The sequence below is a fragment of the Petromyzon marinus genome, chromosome 38 (assembly GCF_048934315.1).
Source record: "Petromyzon marinus isolate PM22_M1 ecotype Great Lakes invasive population chromosome 38, UKy_Petmar_22M1.pri1.0, whole genome shotgun sequence".
In the NCBI taxonomy this organism is placed as follows: Eukaryota; Metazoa; Chordata; class Hyperoartia; order Petromyzontiformes; family Petromyzontidae; genus Petromyzon; species Petromyzon marinus.
In genome coordinates this window covers 6,319,208-6,345,163 of record NC_133704.1, presented here as the reverse complement: position 1 = coordinate 6,345,163, position 25,956 = coordinate 6,319,208, and the positions used below count along the sequence as shown (strand labels likewise).

Here is a 25,956-nt window from a genome sequence, read left to right as displayed (position 1 = left end):
TAATGCTTTTCAATTATTTTAATTCTTTGCAGAACCCACGATTTAAAGCGATGTGGCAATAGAACAAGACAATTTTTTTTTTAATCAGCGAAAGAGCGGCTCGCAGTCGGAAAGGTTGCAAGTTGAAGTCCTCCTGGTTGGGGATTGTTTCAGAACCATAATCCTTCTTGGGTCGATACAATAGGTACCATCTTGTGGGGAAGTCAACAGTGGTTGTCCTATGGAGAGACTCCCCCCCCCCCCCCCCACTATAGGAATGCGGAATTTCCACCCCTGGCTCAGGGAAGTAAATAGTAAGATGAGATCGGCTCAATGCTCGGTTGAGCAGGACACCACTCTTGATTTGAGCTAAAGAAGAACACGAACACCTAAATAATGAGCGGTGAAATCAGTTCTTGTGCGCGCGCGTGACGGATGGTAGCTGCACTGGACCGTGAGGAATGGCAACTGCATGGAGAAGCCGTCATCTAGCAGTGGATAAACGATAGCTGCTGCTGGTGATGATTGATGATGAAGAATCCATTGTAAATTTGAGAAATACGCCATGTCTGCGACTTGTTGTGACCATTCGTATTTATTTATTTCACTGCTCATGCAACTTCATCATCAGTCATGATCAATCCACTGCTGGATGAAGGCCCCCCCCCCCCGACTCATCGCCATCTCTCACGTTTTGTGCAATGCAACCAAAGGGGAAAAACAACGAATTCCACCAAGCACCTGAACAGTAATGGAATTATCATCGCTCCATCTCCACGGGTCGAGCTTCCTCTCAGACGCGTTGCGTTCATGGGCTGCTTCTCCATTCCCTCTTCTTGACAATCGGTCATCGTTCCTTCTGGCGAGGTCTTCCTGGCCAGCAAGCCCCCACGGACTTGCATTCGCAGTTCAAGTAACGCGTTTACCCCCTCCACTTTGGTATGTATCGACAAGACTACTGTACCGCTCTTTCCTTTCTCCCCCGTGCGTTTCATTTGCATCGCGTGCTGTTCGGCAAAAAAAAAATTGCCCAATGCCTTAGAACGACGTGAGTTGAAGAAGCTGCCAGAATGTGGCGCAAAAAGATCGGGACAATCGTTGCTGAAGGAAATAACGCGTCAAAGTCAAAGATTCCCCCGTATAGCCTTAACTGACTGTTGGGGCAAGTGCTGTTAGTGAGTAGCATCTTAGAAGGCCGGCACGGTACGCAAGAGGGTGGGTGGCCAGCACCACGCCCGACCGCCCTTTGTCTTCCTCGCGGCGATATTTAAAGACCACACCAGGTACTCATTTGAGGCTGAGTCAACCTAGGAGAATCCTGGGACCGGTTCAGATAATCTTCACTGTATGTACGTATGTTGAACCGTACGTAGCCAACAATGCCAAATCGGAGGTGTTTGCCGTGAGCGGGAATCGAACTCGGGTGGACCAGGTTTCGTGCCAGCACAAACACTAGCACCTGGGACAGCCGCAGCATTTGGGCGTCATACTTTCGCTAAATAACAAGACAACAACAACAAAAACGCTAAAAATCAATCTTACGCTGGGACTTGCAAGGCGGCACGGGTTACGGACGAGCTAAGTTCGCGTGTCTCGGCAAGAGCCCCTGACGACGAAAACGCATCGATGGTCCTCCTATACCTGGCCGCCAATGGAGCGAGAAATGTTGACAGCCCACGAGCGAACGAGGAAGGGGGAGGGGGATGTACGCCAGGGCGCAGGGAGCCAGCGGTTATCTTTAACCGGGTGACAAGCCGCATCAGATAGCGATCTGCTGTCGTACAAAAGCAGCGGATTGAGATGAACAAAACCTCTACACATACATACACACAAAGACCCCCCGCCCCCCCCCCCCGTGTAGCCTTAACAGCCTGTAGGGGCAAGCGCTGTTAGCGAGCACCATTATAGGCCAGCACGGCACACGAGGGGGTGGGTGGCTAACAACACGCCCGGCCGCCTTTGTCTCCGCAGTGGCGATGTTTATACATCGCACCAGGTACTCGTTTGAGGCTGAGTTGACCTAGGGGAGGCCATGATGTCACCGGTGTTGGCCGTCAGCGGGAATCGAACCCGGGTCGCCAGGTTCGAAGAGCAGTGCGCTAACCGCTACACTACCGCCCGCACATACACACGCCACCACCACCACCTAAACTCACTCATTCGCTCGCCCCCCTCCACCTCGCTTTGTCCCCCCCCTTCCCCCCCGAGTGGGGATATTTTTTTTGCTTTTGGCCACGCAGCCGCTCGTAATCTGCGCGCAAATCAGTTGCCCACATTCAGGCTCTCAGTGCCGGCACCGCGATGCATCAGATAATCCCCCTCGATGACTTCATCAGTTTGGCAGCCGCAGTATATCCAATACCATCCAAAAAACACTGCGTTTGTTATTGTTACTTGCACTGTAAAACGGTGTTGTGCAGCTGGCAAGCGACCGAGGGGGGGTTTTTTTGGGCGGTGAGAGAAGGAGTTTGCAAGTGAGATCGGACTCGCACTGTGGATACGGCGGAATGTGACGGTCTCGATCGTCCCCCCAACCCCCACTATTTTATCGACCCGCCTCCCCCCGAGTGATGATTAGTCTGATCAACCACAAACCAGGTTTTTTAAACTTGCAATCTTTTGCGAGCCGCTTGCTCTTCGTCATTTTTTTTATTTACCAAGGAATTGTAAACAACAAAACGAGATGAGTGTTAAAGCAAAAAAAAACAACCACTTTTTTTCCACGTTTTCGCTGTAGATTCTGTACAGAATTAAAAGGCACAAGAAAGCGTCCGACATTCCAACTCATGGATCTTGGTGCCATCAACTGCCCGCTGAAAGAAAGTGCTCCCCGGACAGCAATTACATCTCCATCTAAAGGGAGAAAAGTAAATCGCTTTATAGTTCACTCAAAATTCTACACGTTCGCCAAAAAAAAAGAACCCACCGTTCCTCCAACCCAAAGGAAGCATACACGTATGTACGTTGAACTTCTTTCGCACCGTACGTCGCCAACCGTGCTAATGGGAGGGGCGGGATAAGGACAGCAAATAACACTCAAAAAGCAAGACTCCAGAGTTATGTAATAGGCGATGTTTTCGGCGACTATTCCTTTCCTTTCTTAATGCGTTCTATGAAGAATTCCTATTGCCCGAACAGTTGCCTATTATATATGTATTCCTTTGAGGTCAAGTGGTAGTCATTACTGTGTTGAGTTTGTTGTTGTTGGACAACTCTTGACGCAGCAGCAGGACCACATTATTTCTATGCACCAGGTGTCATGCTGTACGGTGGAGCCTGTTCAGGTAACGCTATGGACCAGGTGTCATGCTGTATGGTGGAGCCTGTGCAGGTAACGCTATGGACCAGGTATCATGCTGTATGGTGGAGCCTATGTAGGTAACGCTATGCACCAGGTGTCATGCTGTATGGTGGAGCCTGTGTAGGTAACGCTGTGGACCAGGTGTCATGCTGTACGGTGGAGCCTGTGTAGGTAACGCTATGCACCAGGGGTCATGCTGTATGGTGTAGCTTGTCCAGGTAACGCTGTGGACCAGGTGTCATGCTGTATGGTGGAGCCTGTGTAGGTAACGCTATGCACCAGGTGTCATGCTGTATGATGGAGCCTGTCCAGGTAACGCTATGCACCGGGTGTCATGCTGTGTGGTGGAACCTGTCCAGTTAACGCTATGCACCAGGTGTCATGCTGTGTGGTGGAACCTGTCCAGGTAACGCTATGGACCAGGTGTCATGCTGTATGGTGGAGCCTGTCCAGGTAACGCTATGCACCAGGTATCACGATATAATTTTCTCCGAAACCAAGGTTCTTTGCAAACCCACAGGTTTTTATCAGAGATTTGTTCACGAGGCAATTCAGATCTACAAACACAGACACAATTTCAACCGAGAAGATGGTTTCAAATTAAGCAACCATTGGAAAGATGTTCTAAATCGAACCAAACATTAAACTAATTTTCATTGGTACAGTATATTTTTTCAAGTAGTGGTACCCCAAACTTTCGCAGCACAGGCGGGTGCACTGCCGGTGCCGATCACTGTGCTACACCTTTCATCATGATAAGTCCGCCATTCAAATGCTAATTTTTACGCTAATTCCTTTATCAAGGCACCTTAATCCCTCTCACACAGCTTAAAGGTGCACTGCCGTGTGCTACACCTTTCATCATGCTAAGTCCGCCAATCAAATGCTAATTTTTTTTATGCTAATTCCTTTGTCGAAGCACCTTAATCCCTCTCACACAGCTTAAAGGTCGTAGTCTGAGCTTGGCTCTGTTTCACTCCAGCGCAGTCTTCGAGACAGGCTGGTCCCTTCACCTGATGAAGGCTGCTTGTGTTGTGGCCGAAACGTCGTGATTTTTGTTGTTTTATTTTTTTACCTACGTGACTTTACTGAATAGAACCAAAAAGTATGGATCCTTGCAGTCACAAAAGCTTCAAATCTAGAAAGGTATCATGCTGTATGGTGGAGCCTGTCCAGGTAACGCTATGCACCAGGTGTCATGCTGTATGGTGGAGCTTGTACAGGTAACGCTATGCACCAGGTATCATGCTGTACAGTGGAGCCTGTCCAGGTAACGCTATGCACCAGGTGTCATGCTGTGTGGTGGAACCTGTACAGGTAACGCTATGGACCAGGTGTCATGCTGTATGGTGGAGCCTGTCCAGGTAACGCTATGCACCAGGTATCATGCTGTGTGGTGGAACCTGTACAGGTAACGCTGTGGACCAGGTGTAATGCTGTAGGGTGGAGCTAGGTAACGCTGTGCACCAGGTGTCATGCTGTAGGGTGGAGCCTGTCCAGGTAACGCTATGCACCAGGTGTCATGTTGTAGGGTGGAGCTTGTACAGGTAACGCTATGCACCAGGTGTCATGCTGTAGGGTGGAGCTAGGTAACGCTGTGCACCAGGTGTCATGCTGTATGGTGGAGCCTGTCCAGGTAACGCTGTGCACCAGGTGTGCAAAACGCTGCTGAAAACCACCCGCATGAGGGCCCACGCCGTCGCGCGCCTGTAATCGCCGTCGCTTATTGCGTTCCTGGAATGTTAATCCCTGCCAATCTCTCACGCCGTGACAAGTGGCTGAAACCACCACACGCGCTGCTGGGAGCGGTGGGAGGCCGGGGGGAGTCGAGGGGGGTAAACACATGTACGGAATATTCCACGTTCGCTCCTAAACTTTTAATTAAGAAAAATGCTCCATAGGAATGCCCCGTCGTCAGCTCTGACGATGCTGCTGCGCGATGCCTGGTTTGTTGTTAATTAAATGGTTAACTCGATATTTTGTGTAATTTGGCAGTGTAAATAGTTTCACGCTGTGACCTGTATATGGGTCTTCACACCTTCGAGTGCGTTGAGGATTCATCGTGTACTTAATAACATTCTTCGGAAATTTTGTCACTCAAAAATATGCACCTACAACCCTGCTCCTGGAGTGGTGGAGTTGGTGGCGCAGTGGGTAGTGCACTGCGCTATGAACCTGGCGACCTGAGTTTGATCCCCCAGCCATGGAAGTAACGTACATTAACGGGTTCCTGCACGCACCCTGTCAGTGATTGTGCTAACCCGCACTCACCAGGGTGGTGAAGTATGGTCAAACAACCGCCTGAACTGGAAGGCACCAGTGGGCCTTCACGCAGCAATGGATTGACAACAAAAGGCCGCACATTATTATTTTGGTGAGATGTTAACTACCTCGTCTGGTATACAGGATTGTCGTGGGTTCGATCCCGAACCCTGACGCCTGTATATTTGGAGTTTGCGTGTTCTCCCCTTGTTCACGTGGATTTTTCTCCATGTCCTTCGGTTTTTACCTCGACAGTTAGAAACATGCGTTTAGGTTATTTGGATGTCATGCATTTCCACATGATAAGCCACTTCGTTGAGCTTTTATTTGTGACCAGGTCGCTTCTGAAAAAGAGCTACATAGCTCAGGGGGCCTTAGCTGGTAAAATAAAAAAAAGTTTAGTTTTTGGCGTCCCTTCCTAATCATTTAGAGATCTTATACAGATAAATGTATTTCTTATCTCTATTCCACACTGCTAAGACACTGCCCCTATTCAAGTCCATGGTGTTCACTTTTCTCCATTGCTTACGACGGAATGCCTCGTCTCTATGAACGACTTTCATTGTTCATTCTCAGAGTCAAACTTATTGAATTTTTTTTTAAACGTTATGTGAAAAATTGTTTCCCTCTCCAATAGCCAATTGGTGGCCGGGCTGCATCCATCAAGTGGCTACGCTTGAGAACTCTGTTCACACAACAGGCAGCTGAACGCCAGGATTACAAGCCAGGATAAAAAGCGAGTACACCACCAGAGCGCTGACGGCTCAGCAGCACTGCTTCTCAATCCCCCACGGCAGCTTCCAAGATTCATGTTCACACGAATTTCGGTGGCTTGCGACCGCCTTTACTCTGTGACTCCTGTTGAGGGCTTCTCGACGCTTCGTGTCTCGCCCCCACTGATGTCCCCCCCCCCCTCCCAATGTGTGCAGATAATACTATAGACTCTATTGTATGTAGTGTGTGGAGGCATATATACCTGCAACATAATAAAGTAAAGACAATTTGGGGGAGGGAGTTATTATTTTTTGGTGGAGGGGTGGGGGGTCGACAATTGTTGTAAACTTGTTGGATCAATATTCTTGGTTCTTTCGGTAAAGTCACGTTGAAGGGAAACAATAAAATAATAAAAAATATATAAAACAATAAGGTTGCATATATATTGCATGATATTTATTTATTATATATTTTATTATTTTATTGTTTCCCTTCATCGTGACTTTACCAAAAGAACCAAGAATATGAATCACTGCAGTCACGAAAGCTTTAAATCAAAATTTGTTGGATCAACTTTTAACCTCCACATCTGGGGAGGGGCGGGGCGGACCACTTTCTATAACTTTTTGATTCAGGCCTTCGCAAAGGCTCTCATAACTTAGTAGACTGACAAACGGAACGCCGCGCTTTCATAATTAGATACATCGACGCAGATTTCCGTAGGATTCTGAACGCAGCCACATCTCCGTCGTGTGGATGAATGGGTATCTTTCGCAAGGTCGAGCTCTCCGATGCGCGCGTATGAACTCTATGTGCGTTGAACTTCCTTCGCACCCTACCTAGCCAACCGTGCTCATCGGAGCTGCGGGGGAATGACAACAAACTAAACACAAATAGTAATTCTGCAGAAATGAGGTTTCAATCTGGATTCAAAAGTGCACAGCACCAGGTGGCTTCCTAATATCGGAAGGAAGAGCGTTCCAGACGGCCGCAGAGGTGCATCCGCACCGCGTGTTGCTCAGCACGATGCCCGACGTTTCAGCCGAACTTCAAAACCCTAAAAAAAACACGCCAGAGAGTTATACGGTACAACCGCGAACACATATACGCGGTAGCGTAGGCAGGGGAATTTCAAAAGTCCCCGAATGGTGTAACAAAATATCGTGCTGTCAAAACAACTCGGCGGGTCACTGACGAGCGATTGTACGAGTCCCGATGTCGCTCACAGCGATGGGCCCTCACTTTCCACCAAAGGCGATGCACCGACAACCACTCACACTGGGGATGCGTGAGTGGGCAGGCAACAAAGACAAAGATCCCCCATATAGCCTTAACAGACTGTAGGGGCAAGTGCTGTTAGCGAGCACCTACGAAGGCCGGATCGGTACACGAGGGGGTGGGTGGCCAGCACCACGCCCGACCGCCTTTGTCTCCCTAGTGGCAATGTTTACACACCGCACCAGGTACTCATTTGAGGCTGAGTCGACCTAGGGGAGGCCCGGGACCGGTTCAGATAATCGTCACTGGTGTTGGCCGTGAGCGGGAATCGAACCCGGGTCGCCAGGTTCATAGCGCAGCGCGCTAACCGCTACACTACCGCTCCCCACAACACCTCCCCACCCACCCACCCCTCCGCAGCCAGTTTTTTTTGCCAAGGGTAACAACAGAAGGACTGGCGAATGCTCATCGCCAGGTATATTTTGCACCCCGCTAGACGTCGGAACTCACAGATAAAGCCCTATGGGGTGTATTTACACTCACGAAGAGACGTTTGGGTTCTTGTTCCCACACTTAACACCCGTCTTCTGCACGTTAGCATGACACATATGTGCAGTCCTGCTGAGAGAGCGGAAATGTGATTGTCCGTGATATGTGTACAGAGTTTTGTCAATCAGCTCAGTGGGTGAAGGGAGTTGTTTGACCACACTTCACCACGCCGGTCAATGCTGGTTGGTGGAGAGAGGTGGACGCCCGGAACGTCACTCGCCACCAATGGCACCCAGGTATCAAACAAAGGGTGTTCCGATGGTCATGGTGCGGTGCGCTAACCACTGCCGCCACCACTCCACTCTACCCCCCACCCCCCCACCGCCCGAGTCTGGGTTTTTAATAACGAAATAAATATGCTGGGGAGCAGTGGTGCAGTGGTTAGTGCAACGACGCTGAGAAGCTCCAGGGCCAGACTTTCATTCCGGGCCACGGCAAACTATTGGTGATATCTGAACTGGATCCGGGCCATCGCGGCATAACCAGGGCGAGTTGTGATGCATAAACACTACACTGGGTATTTATTTAAGGCTGAGTCGTCCTTGCAGAGGCCCAGGACCAGTTCAGACATCTTTTGCCGCTGATGTTAGCCATAGCCGAGAATCAAACTAAGGTGGATATGTTCATAGTGCAGTGCACTCACCATAGCTATCACAATGTACTGATATTGCAGAATTTGCAATATAAGATACGTACGGTGCAAAAGAAGTTAAACATACATACAGAAGGATAGAACAAGTCCCAAAGCGCCAATATAATTAAGAAGCACAGCTGAGCAGAAAGGCAGTAGTTGCACACGTGAAGTGAGCATCACAACAAGTTGAATGTGAGCATTCGGTCCTTGTCAAGTCTATGGGGCTCTCTGGGAGTATATGGGTCTCCGTGTGAGCCTATAGGTTTATATGGGTCTCTGTGTGGGTCTCTGGGTCCTTGGGTGAGCCTATGGGTCTCTCTGTGAGTCATATGTAGCAGCTCACCTAAACTTACAATCACAAAACAGTTTCCAAGACAACCAATAACATTGTATACGCTGGAATGTATAATAAACTCACACCTAAAACAAATAATGTAAAGTCACATCATTCTAGGCTCAAGATAAGCTATGCATTGTACAAGGTTTGTTAAAAAAAAAAGGTAACGCACTGCTCCTCACAAACACACAAAAGACAGAGACTCGCTTATAGCCATCAAGACTTTCGGCGAAAATGTTGTTAGCGAGCACCTATTAAGGCCGCGATGGCTACAACAATGGGCTGGTATGGCCAGCACCGCACCACACCACCTTTGTCTTCACCGTGTTAGCTCCTTAAACACCGGTCCTGACCTGTCGGCCAGGACCGATTCAGATAATTGTCACTGGCATTGGCAGTGAGCGGGAATCGAACTCGGGTCGTAACCGGTGCACTACGGCTCCCCAACATTCACAAACGCACGGACAAAAACGAAGACAAACCCCCCCCCCGCCCCCCCCCCCCATATCGCCTTACCAGACTGTTGGGGCAAGTGCTGTTAGCGAGCACCTACGACGGTCGGAACGGCACACGAGGTGTTGAGTGGCCAGCACCACGCCCGGTCGCCTTTGTCTCCCCAGTGACGATGTTTACACATCGCACCAGGTACTCATTTGAGGCTGAGTCGACCTAGGGGAAGGTGGTCCAGCACCGGCTCAGATAATCGTCACTGGTGTTGGCCGTGATGGGGAATCTAACTGGGGTCGCCGGGTTCCTAGCGCAGAGCGCTAACCGTTGTATTACCGCTCCGCCAACACTCACAAACGCACAGACACACAAGGGACACACACAGACACACAAGGGACACACACAGACACACAAGGGACACACATACACACAAGGGACACACACAGACACACAGGGACACACACAGACACACAAGGGACACACACACACAAGGGACACACACAGACACACAAGGGACACACACAGACACACAAGGGACACACACACAAGGGACACACACAGACACACAAGGGACACACACAGACACACAGGGACACACACACACAAGGGACACACACAGACACACAAGGGACACACACAGACACACAAGGGACACACATACACACAAGGGACACACACAGACACACAGGGACACACACAGACACACAAGGGACACACACACACGGGACACACAGATACACAAGGGACACACACAGACACACAAGGGACACACACAGACACACAAGGGACACACACAGACACACAAGGGACACACACAGACACACAAGGGACACACACAGACACACAAGGGACACACACAGACACACAAGGGACACACACAGACACACAAGGGACACACACATACACACAAGGGACACACACAGACACACAACGGACACACACATACACACAAGGGACACACACAGACACACAAGGGACACACACAAGGGACACACACAGACACACAAGGGACACACACAGACACACAAGGGACACACACATACACACAAGGGACACACACAGACACACAACGGATACACACATACACACAAGGGATACACACAGACACACAAGGGACACACACAGACACACAAGGGACACACACATACACACAGGAACACACAGACACATAAGGGACACACACAGACACACAGGGACACACACATACACACAAGGGATACACACAGACACACAAGGGACACACACAGACACACAGGGACACACACAGACACACAAGGGACACACACAGACACACAAGGGACACACACACACACAAGGGACACACACAGACACACAAGGGACACACACAGACACACAAGGGACACACACAGACACACAAGGGACACACACAGACACACAAGGGACACACACATACACACAAGGGACACACACAGACACACAAGGGACACACACATACACACAAGGGACACACACAGACACACAAGGGACACACACAGACACACAAGGGACACACACAGACGCACAAGGGACTAATAAAGACACACAAGGGACATACACATACACAAGGGACTAATAAAGACACACAAGGGACATACATATACACACAAGGGACTAATAAAGACACACAAGGGACACACACAGACACAAGGGACTAATAAAGACACACAAGGGACATACATATACACACAAGGGACTAATAAAGACACACAAGGGACACGCACAGACACACAAGGGATACACACATACACACAAGGGACACACACAGACACACAAGGGACAACAACAACCGCCATTCGCCACTAAGTGGCGGTGACGTCACCACGACGCTTGTGCCAGGCCATGTGCACCTTGAGGCCACGTGAAGTGTCGAACGCCCGCTGGCAGGAGGTCACGGGGCAGACCCAGGTGCCACGGGTCGACTGACTGAGATGACTGAGATGACTGGCTGATGCACCACCTGTGCCCCCTACTGTGCCAACCTGCTGTGCTTTAGCCACCCGGCGCTCCGCTCGTTGTTGTGAGCGACGCTCCTCCGCCCTCCGTTGTTGTTGGAGGGCGACTGCCTCCAACTGCCCAGTAGCATCCTTCACGAGCCTCCTCCACAGAGGCCGATCTTGACACCGCTGGTACCAGTCATCGGCAAGTCCACTCAGCTCCACGTCCTCCTGTACCACATCACTCCATCTCTTCTCTAGCCCGTGCCGCGCCCGTTTAGCCCCCTCGATCCGGCCGAACAAAAGCTGTTTCAGCATGCGGTGGCTGGGCATACGGGCTACATGACCCAGCCATCGCAGCCTTGCCTGCCAGAGGAGCTCACCGATGCGACCTTGCCCAGATCTTTCAAGGATTTGTGAGCTCCTCGCACAATCCAGCCTGGTTAAACCCAGGATGGATCGTAGGCAGGCTAGCCTAAATGTTTCTAACTAGCGAAGATGTTCCATTAAGGGGGTCCACGTTTCGCAAGCGTAGAGCAGGGAGGGAATGACCGTGGCCGAGAAGACCTGAAGCTTAGTGCGGAGCGACAGACCAGGTAGCTTCCACACAGCGTTACGCAACAGACACAGACACACAAGCACGTGCACACAGGCCCAGCACAATGTACACTCACACTTTCAGCAGTTACTGTACCGATCAAGCTTGACAGGGAGGTTGGGGATGGGGGGGGGCTGTTATCAATGCTGACAGACGGTTTCATTAAACGTATTTGGCGCAACACGTTACATCGAGAGAGGGAGAGAGAGAGAGAGGCGAGAAAGAGATAGAGAGAGAGAGGAACGGCGAGAGATGTCTCTTTGTGCCACGTGTGTTGAACACGAGGCATTAGCGGCCAGAGGTCAAGAAGATGGTCACTGACCGGGGGTGGGAGTGGGGGGGGGGTGCATTTTTGTCAGCTGCGGTCACAGAGCGTTGTTCACGAGGCAGATAGGCAACCAGACTGACAACGACTTCTGCCTTGAGAAGCGCGCACCGAACGCGATTTACTGGAGGGGGTGGGGTGGGGTGTTGGTGAGCCGGCTTTAAAAAAAACACACACACACACACGAACAAAAATAAATAACTAAAGTAAAAGCTTTTCGATGCCGGTATGACGACATGACATCACATCGCACACACGCACGCACGCCGTGTAATCTCTCGTCTGTCACAGAGAGGAGGCCTTCCGTGAAAACGCCGACCCCCACGGTAGGGCCGATGTAGACATTCCACGAGGGCGCCAGGCGAGTCACCCTCACGTCACCAAAAGGGGGGGGGTGAGACAACCAAAACTTTACATTCTATATACACCTCCTGAAAGGCACCGCGCAAGTGACTCTTATGCAACTTCGGATTCGCACGCGTACTTTGCGAAAGAAGTTCATGACACATAGAGAAAGGGTACAAAAAAAATATCAGTTTAAAAAAATAAAAATCTTACTTTGGTACTGGTGAAAGATAAAAGGTATCCCATGATATTGCTGCTTAAGCTGAGCTGTAAATGCTCCGATACGTGCATTGACTTTGTACTGTTCAGCTATTGGCGTTGTTCTCTGGTCTGACAACTGGGGGCGAGACGAGGCCATGGACAACAAGGCTGCTGTCTCAGGTGTTGGCCAATGAGTTTCAAAGACAATGCCATCCATCTATTATGATCACAGGGTGTTTTGTTTGCATGTTCACCACAAGCACTGTGTGTGTGGTGGTCAATGCAGACTTGATTCTGTGCAAAACGGAATCTGTTTGGCGTTTGAACATCTTAACACCCGTTTTGTTGCCAGAAAGGGCTAAACCGTATTCTTGTTTTTCATACGTATGCATAATAGTGTTGATTCACATCAGTATTATATATTTTTTTGCCCAACATTACCACCACCATCATCATCATCGCTGCCACCGTATACCGATATAACTAATGATGAACCTGTGCAAAATACATCGTGTTGAAGACTCTTGATGAACAATTTATGGCACTATACTCTTTGGTTCTATTCGGTAAAGTCACGTAGGTAAAAAACAAATTAAAAATAAAAGAAACAATTAAAACACGACGTTTCGGAAGCAACGCAAGCTTCCTTCATCACTGTCAAACGCGATTGTGCAAGTGCTGTTATGATTTTCTCCCCTTGAAAGCAATATTGCAACTTTAATGTTGCGCGCAACTTGACGTAAATCACTTGGTTCACTGATAACGTGGATCGCATATATATTTTATGATTATTACTACTACACGCCTTTATATTTAACTCTGTTGTCGTTGTTGTTGTATCCTCAAATCTTGTAACTCAATTTTAACCCACTTCCCAATGTGCTATCGACTGCAAACCTGGTATACTTATGTCATACTGATTACAATACTATATTATATCATAAAAAATAGATATTTTTAAACATTAGTTTGTATATGTTATGTTTCAGCTTGGGTCTAATTGTCCACGGTCAACGTTGGCTGTAATTGCCCACGGTCCCTTACGTTTTGGCAAGCTTCGGGGCCACTTCCTGGAGTCATACATTTCATAAAAGCGTGTTTTAAAAAAAGGTATAAAAATATATTATTTAAGTGTTTGACAGGAGTCTTAACGGAGGTTATTATCCAATAACCAAGCCCGTTGAGGGCAGTAATTTAGGGGTCCAATGATTTCTGAGGGATAAGAAAAAGGTAAATCTGCCAGAACAATATATTTCTAGCCCTTCTAGAACATCATTGCGATTCACATAATTCAATCAGTGTATAACATTAAATACATTTATTTTACTGAGTAGATTTCTTTTAGGTTGTGCTGTACACGGCTCTCCGAAGCGTCTTTAGGCTCGTGCCACGCGGTCGATTTTTGTTCACACTACGTCCGACGTTTTGCTCCGCGTGCCAGGAGCAGGGTCATGCAGTAAAAGCAAAACGTCAAGGCAGAACTTGACGGAAATGCTTTGCAACTCAACGCATTCATACACATGTAGTGTTGTGGATTCAGGAGACGTCGGAGTCGGTTGTTGGAGGCAACACTATTTATTAAAACACCTCCCTCGGCAGTACAGTTCCAGAACACTCGGGGTTACTGTCCTCCTACACCACTGTCTAGGGAGGTACTGCCTCTGGGCTAACCTGCCCTAACACACAGCTACACTCAGGGTACTCCTACACCACTGTCTGGGGAGGTACTGCCTCTGGGCTAACGTGCCCTAACACAGGGCTACACTCAGAGTCCTCCTACACCACTGTCTAGGGAGGTACTGCCTCTGGGCTAACGTGCCCTAACACAGGACTAGAATCAGGGCTACACCACTGTCTAGGGAGGTACTGCCTCTGGGCTAACGTGCCCTAATACAGGACTACACTCAGGGTCCTCCTACACCACTGTCTCGGGAGGTACTGCCTCTGGGCTAACGTGCCCTAACACATAACTACACTCAGGGTCCTCCTACACCACTGTCTAGGGAGGTTCTGCCTCTGGGCTAAAGTGCCCTAATACAGGACTACACTCAGGGTCCTCCTACACCACTGTCTAGGTAGGTACTGCCTCTGGGCTAACGTGCCCTAACACAGGACTACACTAAGAGTCCTCCTACACCACTGTCTAGGGAGGTACTGCCTCTGGGCTAACGTGCCCTAACCCAGGGCTACACTCAGGGTCCTCCGGCTATGGGTGCCTAGGGGGAGGCTATTCTAACTCGCCCTAGCCAGGGTGCGAGTTCCCACCACTGACCCACCAGACCCGGCCCTTACAAGGACGTCGGGGCCAGGGGTACCCAGGGTCTCACCGCTGAGCCGCACAGAGTCCCCGCCCTGATAAGGGCAGCAGGGATAGGGGTCTCAGGGTCCTCTCTAGCTACTGCTCTTCGGCTTCTGTCTTCCAACTGGTCCCCAGCCTTGTGTAGAGGTCCGCCTGTTATCTACCTCCCGACCGAGGGGCGGGGTCCCGGGAGATCCCAGGACACCCCACAGCCCCCTCCCCCCCAGGAAGGGCCTCGGGGTTACGCCTCTACACATATATATGTTCCCCCCCCCCCGTCAAGAGTTGAATTTAATAAAAGGGCGTGACAATGTTGCACTGCATTGCAAACGGCGAGGTTAAAAACACGCCTTTGTCGGCGGCAATTACACTCGTTGTAAGCATCCATCACGTTGTCGGCATACGCACTCAATTCTTGCTCGACAGGATGCTAACAGCAGACGAACGATTGCTCAGGACTCCGCATAACTCACATGGCACTAGATGTCAGAATTCGCTCGTAATCCGAGGAGACGGGGCCACCCAGCACACAGTGAGGAGAATAGGAGAAAGGCCTTGGGCCTGGACTTGAACAAGTAGGGTTGTCACCTTTCCAAGTTTGATCAGGTTCGTCTTCTTTCTGTATGTGTATATATATGCATGTATGACTTTTTTCGCACCGTACGTCGTGTAACAACAAGCTGTTGTAAAAAAAAAAACGAGTTTTCAATCTTGATGTGTTAAAGCGGGACAGCGCCAGTGACATCCTAATATCGGAAAAGCGTTCCAGACGGCCACAGAGGTCGTGTCCGTCCTGGAAAAAAACTGTAAAATTGTTCCAGGGAAATAAAATAAAAGTCCCGGGTTTTGTCAGTTGCTGCGTAACACACAACTCAAGACGTGTTGTATTCAGGCCCAATAACTTGTCACATTTGAACACAAATACTCACAAATTACTCAATTTGGATGACAATCATCGATCGCCCCCCCCACCCCCCCCGTGCTGTCAGCAGACTAATGCTCACTTGCAGGCCAGAACTGAGTCACCGTATGCCGCACAGCTGCCATTCGGGGGGGGGGGGGGGTCCCCTAGGTGTAAACAAACAGAAACTCCCTGTGCTGTGAGATGTGTCGTTATTCTACGGGGACAATATGAATGCGAGCATTATCACAAACATTCCTCCCCTCCCACGTGATTTTTTTGTCCCCGCAAGTTGCAACCCTATTGAACAGGGAGTTGATGGCACAGTTTGTACGGGAGAGGAGGAGGTGGTGGAGGAGGTTATTGATCACGGGGGGGGGGGGGGGTAGCAAAGGAGGAGTGAGGAGGAGGGTGGAGGAGGGGAAGCGAGCTCCTATCGAGCAACGTTGACTTGTGGCTTCGACAGAACACGAATGGGCGTGGAGCGAGTCAATGCGTAACGGTCAGCACCTTGGACTTGCAATGAAAGCTCGCCGGATCGATCCGATTTTCTTGGATGGCAGTTCAAGCAATGGGGCGAGTTTCTTAAGCCCCCTATCCACCACCCCCCTCCCCTATCCCTGACCATGTGCCTCCGTCTATCCCGGCAGCATGAATGGGTTACATCGCATTTAGTTGCTCGGTGGGTTAAAGTGTGGGTGTTACTCCCGTTGCTTCAACGACGCCTGGCCAGGGCGAAAAATTCGGCAAAGTATACCCTTCAGAGAGGGAGGTGGGAGGGGTCCTTCGTGGTGGGAATCCTTTCCGTCACAAGTGGCGTGAGCAAGCAATTTCAGGGATGCGCTTTCATCCTTTTACCCGTGTGAGTGTGTTTGTTTTAGCAACAGCAACAAAAACAGCCCCACCAACCCCACCAGCCCCACCAACCCCACCAGCCCCACCAACTCCACCAACCCCACCAGCCCCACCAACCCCACCAGCCCCAACAACCCCACCAACTCCACTAGCCCCACCAGCCCCACCAACCCCACCAACCCCACCAACCCCACCAGCCCCACCAACTCCACCAACCCCACCAGCCCCACCAACCCCACCAGCCCCACCAACCCCACCAGCCCCACCAATCCCACCAGCCCCACCAGCCCCACCACCACCACCACCACCCTCTGCCGTGCCCGCGGGATTTAGTGCGTTCTGGCAAATGCGGCGATGCGTTCTGATCTCGGTCGGTCACGATTACATTACACAACATCCAGGCTCCGGAACTGCATGCTCGGAATGTTTTTGTTGTTGTTGTTGTTGTTTGCTACGAGCTACAGTGTTAGGTGATGTATGCGGCGTACACGCGGTAAAGAAGTAAATCATCTCCACTTAGTGGAGATGGTTTTTTTTTCTTTGCATTGTGGGTCAAATGCCCTCCAAGCATTTAATTTCCTCTTTTGCTTTCAGCAGACAAATGTTCTATATTTATTTCACCGTGTCCATTTATTGCATTCTCACAGCAGAGGCTCATACCGTTGCGTCTGCATTATTAATGAGCCGCCTACATATTTACACGTGCTGATACAAACACACGCAACAAATTGACCGTAATGTCTCTTTTCCAAGCTCCCCTTGGATCGCAGTGATAAACTGTGCGCTATGGAAAGATAGCCAGTGTCAAGCAAATTGCCTAATTTGCCACGCCTGCACTTAACCAGTATTAATGATTACTAAAGCCTGCGCTGCATTCAAACTCCTTCCACAGTCCATCGCTATGGATAAAGGCGCAGCCCTGCAATTGCTTGCTCGAGCCACTGCTGCTGTTGGAATGGTAGCAGTGGCTCTGGGGATCACCCTCTGGAGGGTACGTTGGCCTACTCTTCCACGCTCGACGGACATCTAGTAAGAAGTGGAGTGGGGTGGGGAGATCACACATTATCCCACCACACGTAACCTGTCCATCGACCAACTGTGGTGTCTACGCATTTGCTGTACAACCTAAAACTAAACGATATATTATTTTTATTTCACCAGATAAAGCCCACTGAGCTTCATAGTTATTTTTCAAAAGCAACCTGGCCACAGACGATAACCCAACGGAGTGGCTCGTCATGTGGAACTGAATAGCGGCCAGATACTTTAAACGCATGTTCCTAAACGTGGAAGGAAAACCCCGGAGAAGAATCCACGCGGCCACGTGGAGACAGAGAGAGAGAGAGAGACACCGCAGACTCAAAATACACAGCAGGCGTCATCAGTCGGGATCGAACCCACAAACTCCTTCATACCAGGCGGAGGTAGTTACCGTCTCGCCACCGCGGCGCCCTGTCAACATGCGGGGTGGACAGAAGCGGGTGAGAGGCGGTGGCTTCTAGAGACTTGTCCTCGTTCAAAGTTTCAACTGCCGCGGCAAGGGGGACAAAATCGAAGCGGCGTCCCCTCGATCGCACGTCCCCAGGGAGCGCTGCTACCAGCATCGCGTCAGCAGGAACCTGTCCGAGAAATAAGACTCGTCGTTGGTCTATCCCCTGCTGGATGAAGGCCTCCCACCACCCCCCCCCCCCAAGCCATCGACACTTCTCACGATCCAGCGACACAACAAGGCCAGAGCAAAGAAAACGTTTTTCAAGTGTTCTTGATAAATGTTTTCCCTTTTTTAAAAAAGTGCTCAGCACCAAAAATGCTCAACCCCAGTCAGAGCAAATGATAACTACAACGAAATGTGGTAATCGTCTTTTCCTCTGCGTGAAGAGCGCTTAATTCCCATCCGTTTCCTGACCGCGGCGGTCACAAGGCTAAACAAATTGGGGCTTATCAAAGAGATGTGAATGTTTGCCTCTCCTCCCCCGCCACCGATGTGTTTAGAAATGAAGATTTCTGTACTGTTTGTAGATGGAGGTCTGGAGGGTTGCATATACAGTATGTACAAATATATTTATCTCCCTTATATTCACATATACAGAGTATATATATAGTTTTTTCATCACGCTTGGATTTGCTTTTGGAGTTCAAAAGTAGCTTTGGATCAAAGGCCAAGCCGGATCGTGTGAGTTTAATATTCCCCAACGTCGCCAATCCCTCTCCCTCTCTCTCTCTCTTTCTGGTCGACGATAACGGGCTGCCTATTCTTCCCCCCACGCTCTGTGTATGTATGCATGTCGAACTTCTTTTACACCGTACGTAGCCAACCATGCCGAGAAGGACAAGATCGGCAGTGATCGTACGGAGCAGACATCCACTTGTGCGTTTGGTTGAGTGGTGACGCGAGGCGCAAGCTCAGGGCCTCTCAAGCAGCTAAAGGGGCCCTGGATTCATACAAAATTGAAATCAAATTTTTCGATTGAAACCTCGTTTTCTTTAGATCTGCTTTTGGAATTTAGTTTGTTGTCCTTCCACGGCACCTCCGCTCAGCAAGGCTTGGCTACGTACGGTGCGAAAAACAGTTAAACGTACAGAACATTCATACATATTCTTAGTTCCCTTCAACGTGACTAAAATATATATTTTATTATTTTATTGTTTCCCTTCAACGTGACTTTACCGAAAGAACCAAGAATATGAATTACTGCAGTCACGAAAGCTTTAAATAAAAACAATCGAAATCCATACAGTACATGCAAAATGAGGCGTGGGCAAATTATAAGCTCGGATTCAGACGCTAATTAAGTTAATCAACATTAAAAAGCCGGTTGATCTCTATCTTGTCTGCATCTCTATCCTCTCATCTCACCACATCTCTGTAAAGTGTCTACATTTCCACAATCTCACCACATCTGCATCTCTTGTCCACATATCCCTTCTGTCATCTCGCTTGGATTTTATAAATTTAAATCCCACCCCCCCCCGCCCCGCACCCCCCAACACGATAACATTATTTCTGCTGAGGACCTCCAATTGGCGGCCACCACCACCACCACTACCACTGGCCGGGTTTTTAACGAGAGTCGTGGAATCCACGCTGGGCAACCTGGCAGCTACACCTCACACCGCTCATCCTGTCCACTTTGACCGTGCCAGCTCGTGTTGCCCTGAACATCGTCTGCTCGCGACTCAAGTGCGTATGCACCGTGTGTTGAACTTATTTCGCGCCGTACGTAGCCAATCGCGCTAATCGGAGGTGCCGGGGACTCATGACCACTGCTAATAGGCAAAAGTAAATATATGCAGAGCCATGCTCTATGCTTTAGTCGATCGGATTATTCTTTACTTTAACCTATGCATGCATCAACATCACTTTTCTTTTTTAATCAAAGTCAAGGCCAAAAGGTAAAGGTGCAGCATTCCAAACATGTACTCAGGCTATTGTTGGCAGAAGGGCCACATCTAGAGAGTGCTAGAGGGGTATATTTGATTTGCTCTCCCGAACTCTCTCTCCTTTGTCTCTTCCTGGCATTTTCGGGCGAATCGCGTGGACTCTGCCCTCCTCCGTCTCTCTGTCCATTCATTCCTGGCCTGGCCCATCACCTCGACGTCCACTCCACAGGGTGCCGCGGTGGCTGTGAGATGTTAACTACCTCGCCTGGTGTGCAGGAGGTGGTGGGTTCGATCCCGACTCTGTCGCCTGCTGTATATTTGGAGTTTGCATGTTCTCCCTGTGGTCGCGTGGATTTTTCTCCGGGTCCTCCGGTTTTTCCCTCAACATCTCTATTCAACATTACGCATTTAGAGCATTTGGCTGCTATAAATTTCCACTTGGTGATACGCCGCTTCGTTCAGCTTTCATTTATGGCCAGGTTTCTTCTGAAAAAGAGCTATAGCGCTCAGTGGGACTTACCTGGTTAAACAAACAAGTTTAGTAATAAGAGCTCCATTAGAGGGGATTTTGGCCTACTCTTCCACGGTGGAAAATGTGGGAGTGCCCACACTTGACCCCACCACACGCAAATTGCAGATCGACTAACTGGTTTAACCCTTTAATACTGCTGGTTGGACGCAGTTGGGTGATGGTTCAATAAACTTTATTTCAACTGCCGCGGCGGGATGTCGAACCGATCCAGCCACTTCTGGAGTGCACATTCAGTATGCTTGCCATAAACACCAAACCTTAAACTATTTTTTTATTTGACCAGATAAGGCCCACTGAGTTATACAGCTCTTTTTTTCAGAAGTGACCTAGCCGCAAATGATAGCCCAACGAAAATGGCTTATCATGTGGAAATGTATTGCAGTCAAATAGTCTAAGCGCGTGCTGCTAAATTAGGAGGGAAAACCCGGAGGACCCGGAGAAAAATCTACGCGACCACGGGAATAGAAAAACACGCAAACTCCAAATATACGCCAAGCGTCAGGGTTGGGATCGAACCCACGTCCTCCTGTATACCAGGCGAGGTTGTTAACATCTCCCAGCCAGCGTGGCGCCCAGACAACTTCTAGTTAGGCTCCCCAATGGGGCCAACCACCACCACCACGACCACAGATCTGCTTTAACTTTTCCCCCCCAAAAATGTGCAATGTCCTACAAATACAGCAGGTGGGGCATAGCGCACAATCTCCGAGTACAATACACCTCGAGTACGACTCTTGACTCCTCATGTGTTTTTTTGCTGCTGCTGCTGATGCTGCACATCCATTGCCCGGTACCCTTCGGAGCGTTTCCACTTCGCGACCGCCGGGAAGAAACGTGCACCCACGTCTATCCAGCGCCAGTATATCACATGCCACCGTTAAGACCCTTGATGGCTATTTACAGCATTTACGGCCACCTTGTTTGCGGCGTCACAAAGGACGCGTTGCTGGCGAATTCCTCTGACGTGGATGGGGGGTGGTGGTGGGGGAGGGGATCCTTTATTTGTTTGTTATTCCCTTCGAAAACGATACGGTAATGTGTCAGACCTGCAAGAGTTAATGGTGATGTTCTTGTTCCAATAAAGCCGTGTTAGATTACTCCCGCGTAATCCCCGCGGAGTGAGAAGAGCCGCAATCCCGCGAAGCTTCCCGTTCCCAACAGCTGTCTTTCCCCTTAGCTGGGACGTTGCCCTAACGCCACGTGTTTGTGGCAATGTTCCCATTGACAACCACTCCTCCCGGGGTTTGATTTCGACTGCAGCAAGGACCATTTTTTTTCCCGGAGTTAAACCGTACAAAGGTAAAGCTACAGCAGCCCCCCCCCCCCCCCCCACCTCCACAATTTATTGCTCGTTCCCACTCCTGGCAAAGAAGGGCATCTGAAGGAGCGGGCGGTATCGTGTTTTTGGCCTACTCTTCCACGTCGACTGGACGTCTTGCATAGAGCCGGGGAGCACCTACACTTTACCCCACCACACCACACACGACGATGAACCCTTGCCGACTTGTCGACTACTTTGGTGCACCCGTCTGTACGACCGGGTGGACAGAGGCGAGAGAGATTTTAAGACGTTTCCCGTTGGTGTCAACTGCTGCGCCGGGAGGTTGAACCGGCAAACCTCTGGATTGCACGTCAAGTGTCCTTTAGCCGTTTACACGACTGCAATACAACCCGATTAAACTGTACAAATAATCGTAACAGTGAAAATAAAAAAAACATCGTTTTTAATAACTGTATCAATCGGGTGCTGGATTGAAGGCTTCCCAACGCTGTTGGTCACGTGGATCGTTTGGCCGTACTTCACCACGCTGGTCAGCGCAGGTTGGTGAAGTAGATAGGGAGGCTCAGAGACCCAGTTCAGATTTCGCTCGCCACTGATGCTAGCCGGGGCCAGGAACCCACCTTGCAGAGTTCACAGCACTGTAGCGCTGACCCACTGCGCCAACAGTCTACCATGCTAATCGCACCTCCGCTAAGCTCGGTTGGCTACGTACGGCGCGAGAGAATTCAACACACACACACATACGCACGTGGTAAATCTCTCTCTTTGACGATGCGGGTTCCACGCCAGGTGCTGGGGAGCTTCCTCAAGAGCCGAAGGGTCTCTGAGGAAGCTCCCAGCACGCGGAGTAAAACGTTGGACGTAGCACCCAGCGACGTTCGGCGCAACCGTGAAAACAAACATATCGGCTACATCGTCGTTTTTCAGCCGTTTTAAAAGAAGAGCGTTTTTTTTTATTTTGGTCACCTCAACGAACCGAAACTAACAAAACGATGTGCACAGCTGACACATTGTTGTTGAGAGTGGGAGCCTCACATCCAGAAAGGTTGTAAGTTCAGATCCTGGTTGGGGGTTCGGCTCAGCCCATCGATCAACCCCTAGGTGGGCTGGTAAAATAAATACCACTTTGTGGGAAGACAAATTATCTCCCTGCTCAGATGAGCACCGGGCGGGTTTGGCACGGTCATCTCTGTTGGGGGGCACTCGAGCCAACGGGAATGACCCTCCCCATACCATACATAGCCTGCCATCGCTTCCTTTATTAGCGATCTTGTGACGTTCTCAAACACCCACGTTGTTTCGGCGCCTCGGGATGCCACTATGCACGTGGAGGCGCGGTGTAAATAATGCAAAGGTGGCATGCGTAATGTTAGTAGCCGAGCGGCGTTAAGGCCACCCAGCCACGGTGGGTGCCACCCAAGCGGTCGCGTGAACAGGGAGACACTGTGACATACTCGTTGTTGTGTTTTTTGATGCCACGACACTTCATTGCGTCTCGTAGTCACCGCACGAGGAAACGTGAACGTGACGCGGCGCTCGTGTCGATGGCGAAGGGAGTTTGACCGGTGAAGGAAGTCCATTTCGTGCGTTTCCATTAAGAAGTTGGAGAAATAACTTCGAGATAATTATCATCAAAACTTCCCTGTTTTTCATGTTATTATTTAAATAAGTTGAACAACTTATCATTTCCCACGGTGGAATTCCGTCTCTGTAGCAGCCACTTACGTCTGTTCTGATTTATGCGTTGCTTTTTACGGAAGCATTCTCATCGTAACACATTACAGGAAATTATTCATTTGGGATTCCGCATAACTGTACCGGAAATCATCGCCCCACCCTCAACAGGCAGACGAATGCCCGCTTGCAGACCCCACGTGCTCGGTCGTCTTCTTGTGCCGCACGGGGATAACGGGGGGGGGGGGGCTCAACTACCTATTTAAATGGCAGGGGAGGGGGGGGGCGTTTACCCTGCTTATGTTTATTATTTCCTGCTTTCCATACGCACGCGTTGTGATCTACGGATGAAATGCGCCTCGCAAAATGTGAATTGCTATGTTGTAATCATCACGATTACCTTTTTAACCGGTTGTCCAAATAACCTTTCTGTGCAAGTCACGTTTTTTTTTTTTTTAAACGAGCTCTATTAAGAATCCCTTCCGCACCGATTCGAAGACAACGTCGCGCATCGGGAAGGGGGGGGGGGGGGAAACACCCCGTCAAAAAAAAATGTCCCCGTCCGTCGCTCTCGCGCACAGGGAATGGCATCGGTGGTGAGCTCGCTGGTCATCGTCAGCCCGTCGTCGCAGTACTTCGAGCGCAGGGCCATCAGCGGCATCAGCCTGATGCCCTCTCCCAAGCAGGCGGGGTCCTCCTGGCAGGCAGGCGACCGCAGCGACGCCAACAACAACGACGACGACGACGACAACAAGGGGGCATTGGGCGCTACCTGCGACAGCAACTGCGCCGCCACCCAGGTGTGCCGACCCAGCGCCGGTGCCAGGAACGATTGCAACCCCGACGGCGCTGGTTGTTGCTGGCCACTTTGGCAGGTTTTGAACGTGCGTCGAACCTCTTTGGGAGCCGTGCGTGGCCACCCGCGCTGTTCGGAGGTGCGCGGGGAAGGAGAAAAAACGAAACTCAAAAAATCAGTTCTTAATAAGAATTGAATAGAGGTGGGAGCACCCACACTTTACCCCACCACTCACGAACTTCCAACTAACTTGACCGTGATGTCGCCATCTAAACTGCTCCGTGGACACATCAGGTGCGGGTGGTGGGAGGGATTGAAAAAAAAATGCCATTTGTTTTTTTACTTCCGCGCCGGGAGATGGAATCGAATTGGCGACCTCTGGATTGCAAGTCCAATATGTATGTGTGTATGTTGAACTTATTTCGCAACGTACGTAGCCAACCGTGCTAATCGGAGGTGCGGGGAAGGACTAAAAACTAAAGAAAAAAAAGCATTTCTAGAGAAATGAGTTTAAAATCTAGACGATTTAAAAGTGCATAGCTCCAGTGGCTTCCTAATTTCGGAAGGAAGAGCGTTCTAGATTATCGCGGAAGCAACCGCAACAGTGCTGGTTGTTACTGGCCGCTTGGCCGTTCATGTCTGTACGTAGAACTTATTTCGGGCTGTACGTAGCCAACCATGCCTTTTGTGCTCCTGTTGAACCGGTGCTCGGCAACTGTGGTACAACAACAAATTTGAAATTCGTTTTTTGGTTGGGGGCCCCACATTTTTGGTTTGAAAAAAAAAACTCGTGAGTTAAAAGAAGAGATGTAGACGCAAGATAGAGACGTTTAGTGAGATGAGAGAAGAGATATCGGCAAGAGCCGCGGACGTGGTGAGATAGAGACGCAGACAAAAAATATAGATGCGTAAGATGATAGAAGAGAGGATGCAGACGAGGTAGGGATGAGAGAGATCGCAAAAATGTATGTATGTAAAATATTCATTAGTATTCGATTTTGACCTGATGATTGCGCCCTCAGTGTTGCTGACTGTTTGTCGGGAATCTTTTCCTGCCTCTCGAGCTACTTGGGGACCCCATGCTCTTGCTCGATCCGCTTTGTAGCCAGCCAAGCGCCGCCGCTGCGCTCAATGTCACCAAACTTCAACGGATGGGGCCAGAGGCACATGAGTGTGGCGCTGTGCCGCCGCTCACGAGGCAGATTCACAGAAACGCAAACACGGACAAAAAACTTACCTCGAGAAGATAAGATTCAGATTGAGCAATCGTTGGAAGGGCGTGATGAACCGCGTCGAGTTTTTGACTGCCGCGACTTTTCCCGCTCACCCACCCGTGCTGGTTTCGTTGACTAATTCAAGCTCATTGACATGCTTATTTCTCTCCAGCCCCCA

General features: G+C 49.9%; 1 protein-coding gene across 2 annotated transcripts in view; it reads left to right on the top strand.

Moving 5' to 3' along the window:
- Nucleotides 1-25,956, top strand: part of LOC116950205 (uncharacterized) — a 55,037-nt gene that overhangs the window by 10,409 nt on the left and 18,672 nt on the right. For both annotated transcript variants that reach the window (XM_076072595.1, XM_032967809.2), the window contains exon 2: nt 24,350-24,568. In XM_076072595.1, the coding sequence (XP_075928710.1) occupies nt 24,353-24,568 (216 nt within the window). In that variant the 5' untranslated portion in view covers nt 24,350-24,352. The remainder of the gene's footprint in view (nt 1-24,349; nt 24,569-25,956) is intronic.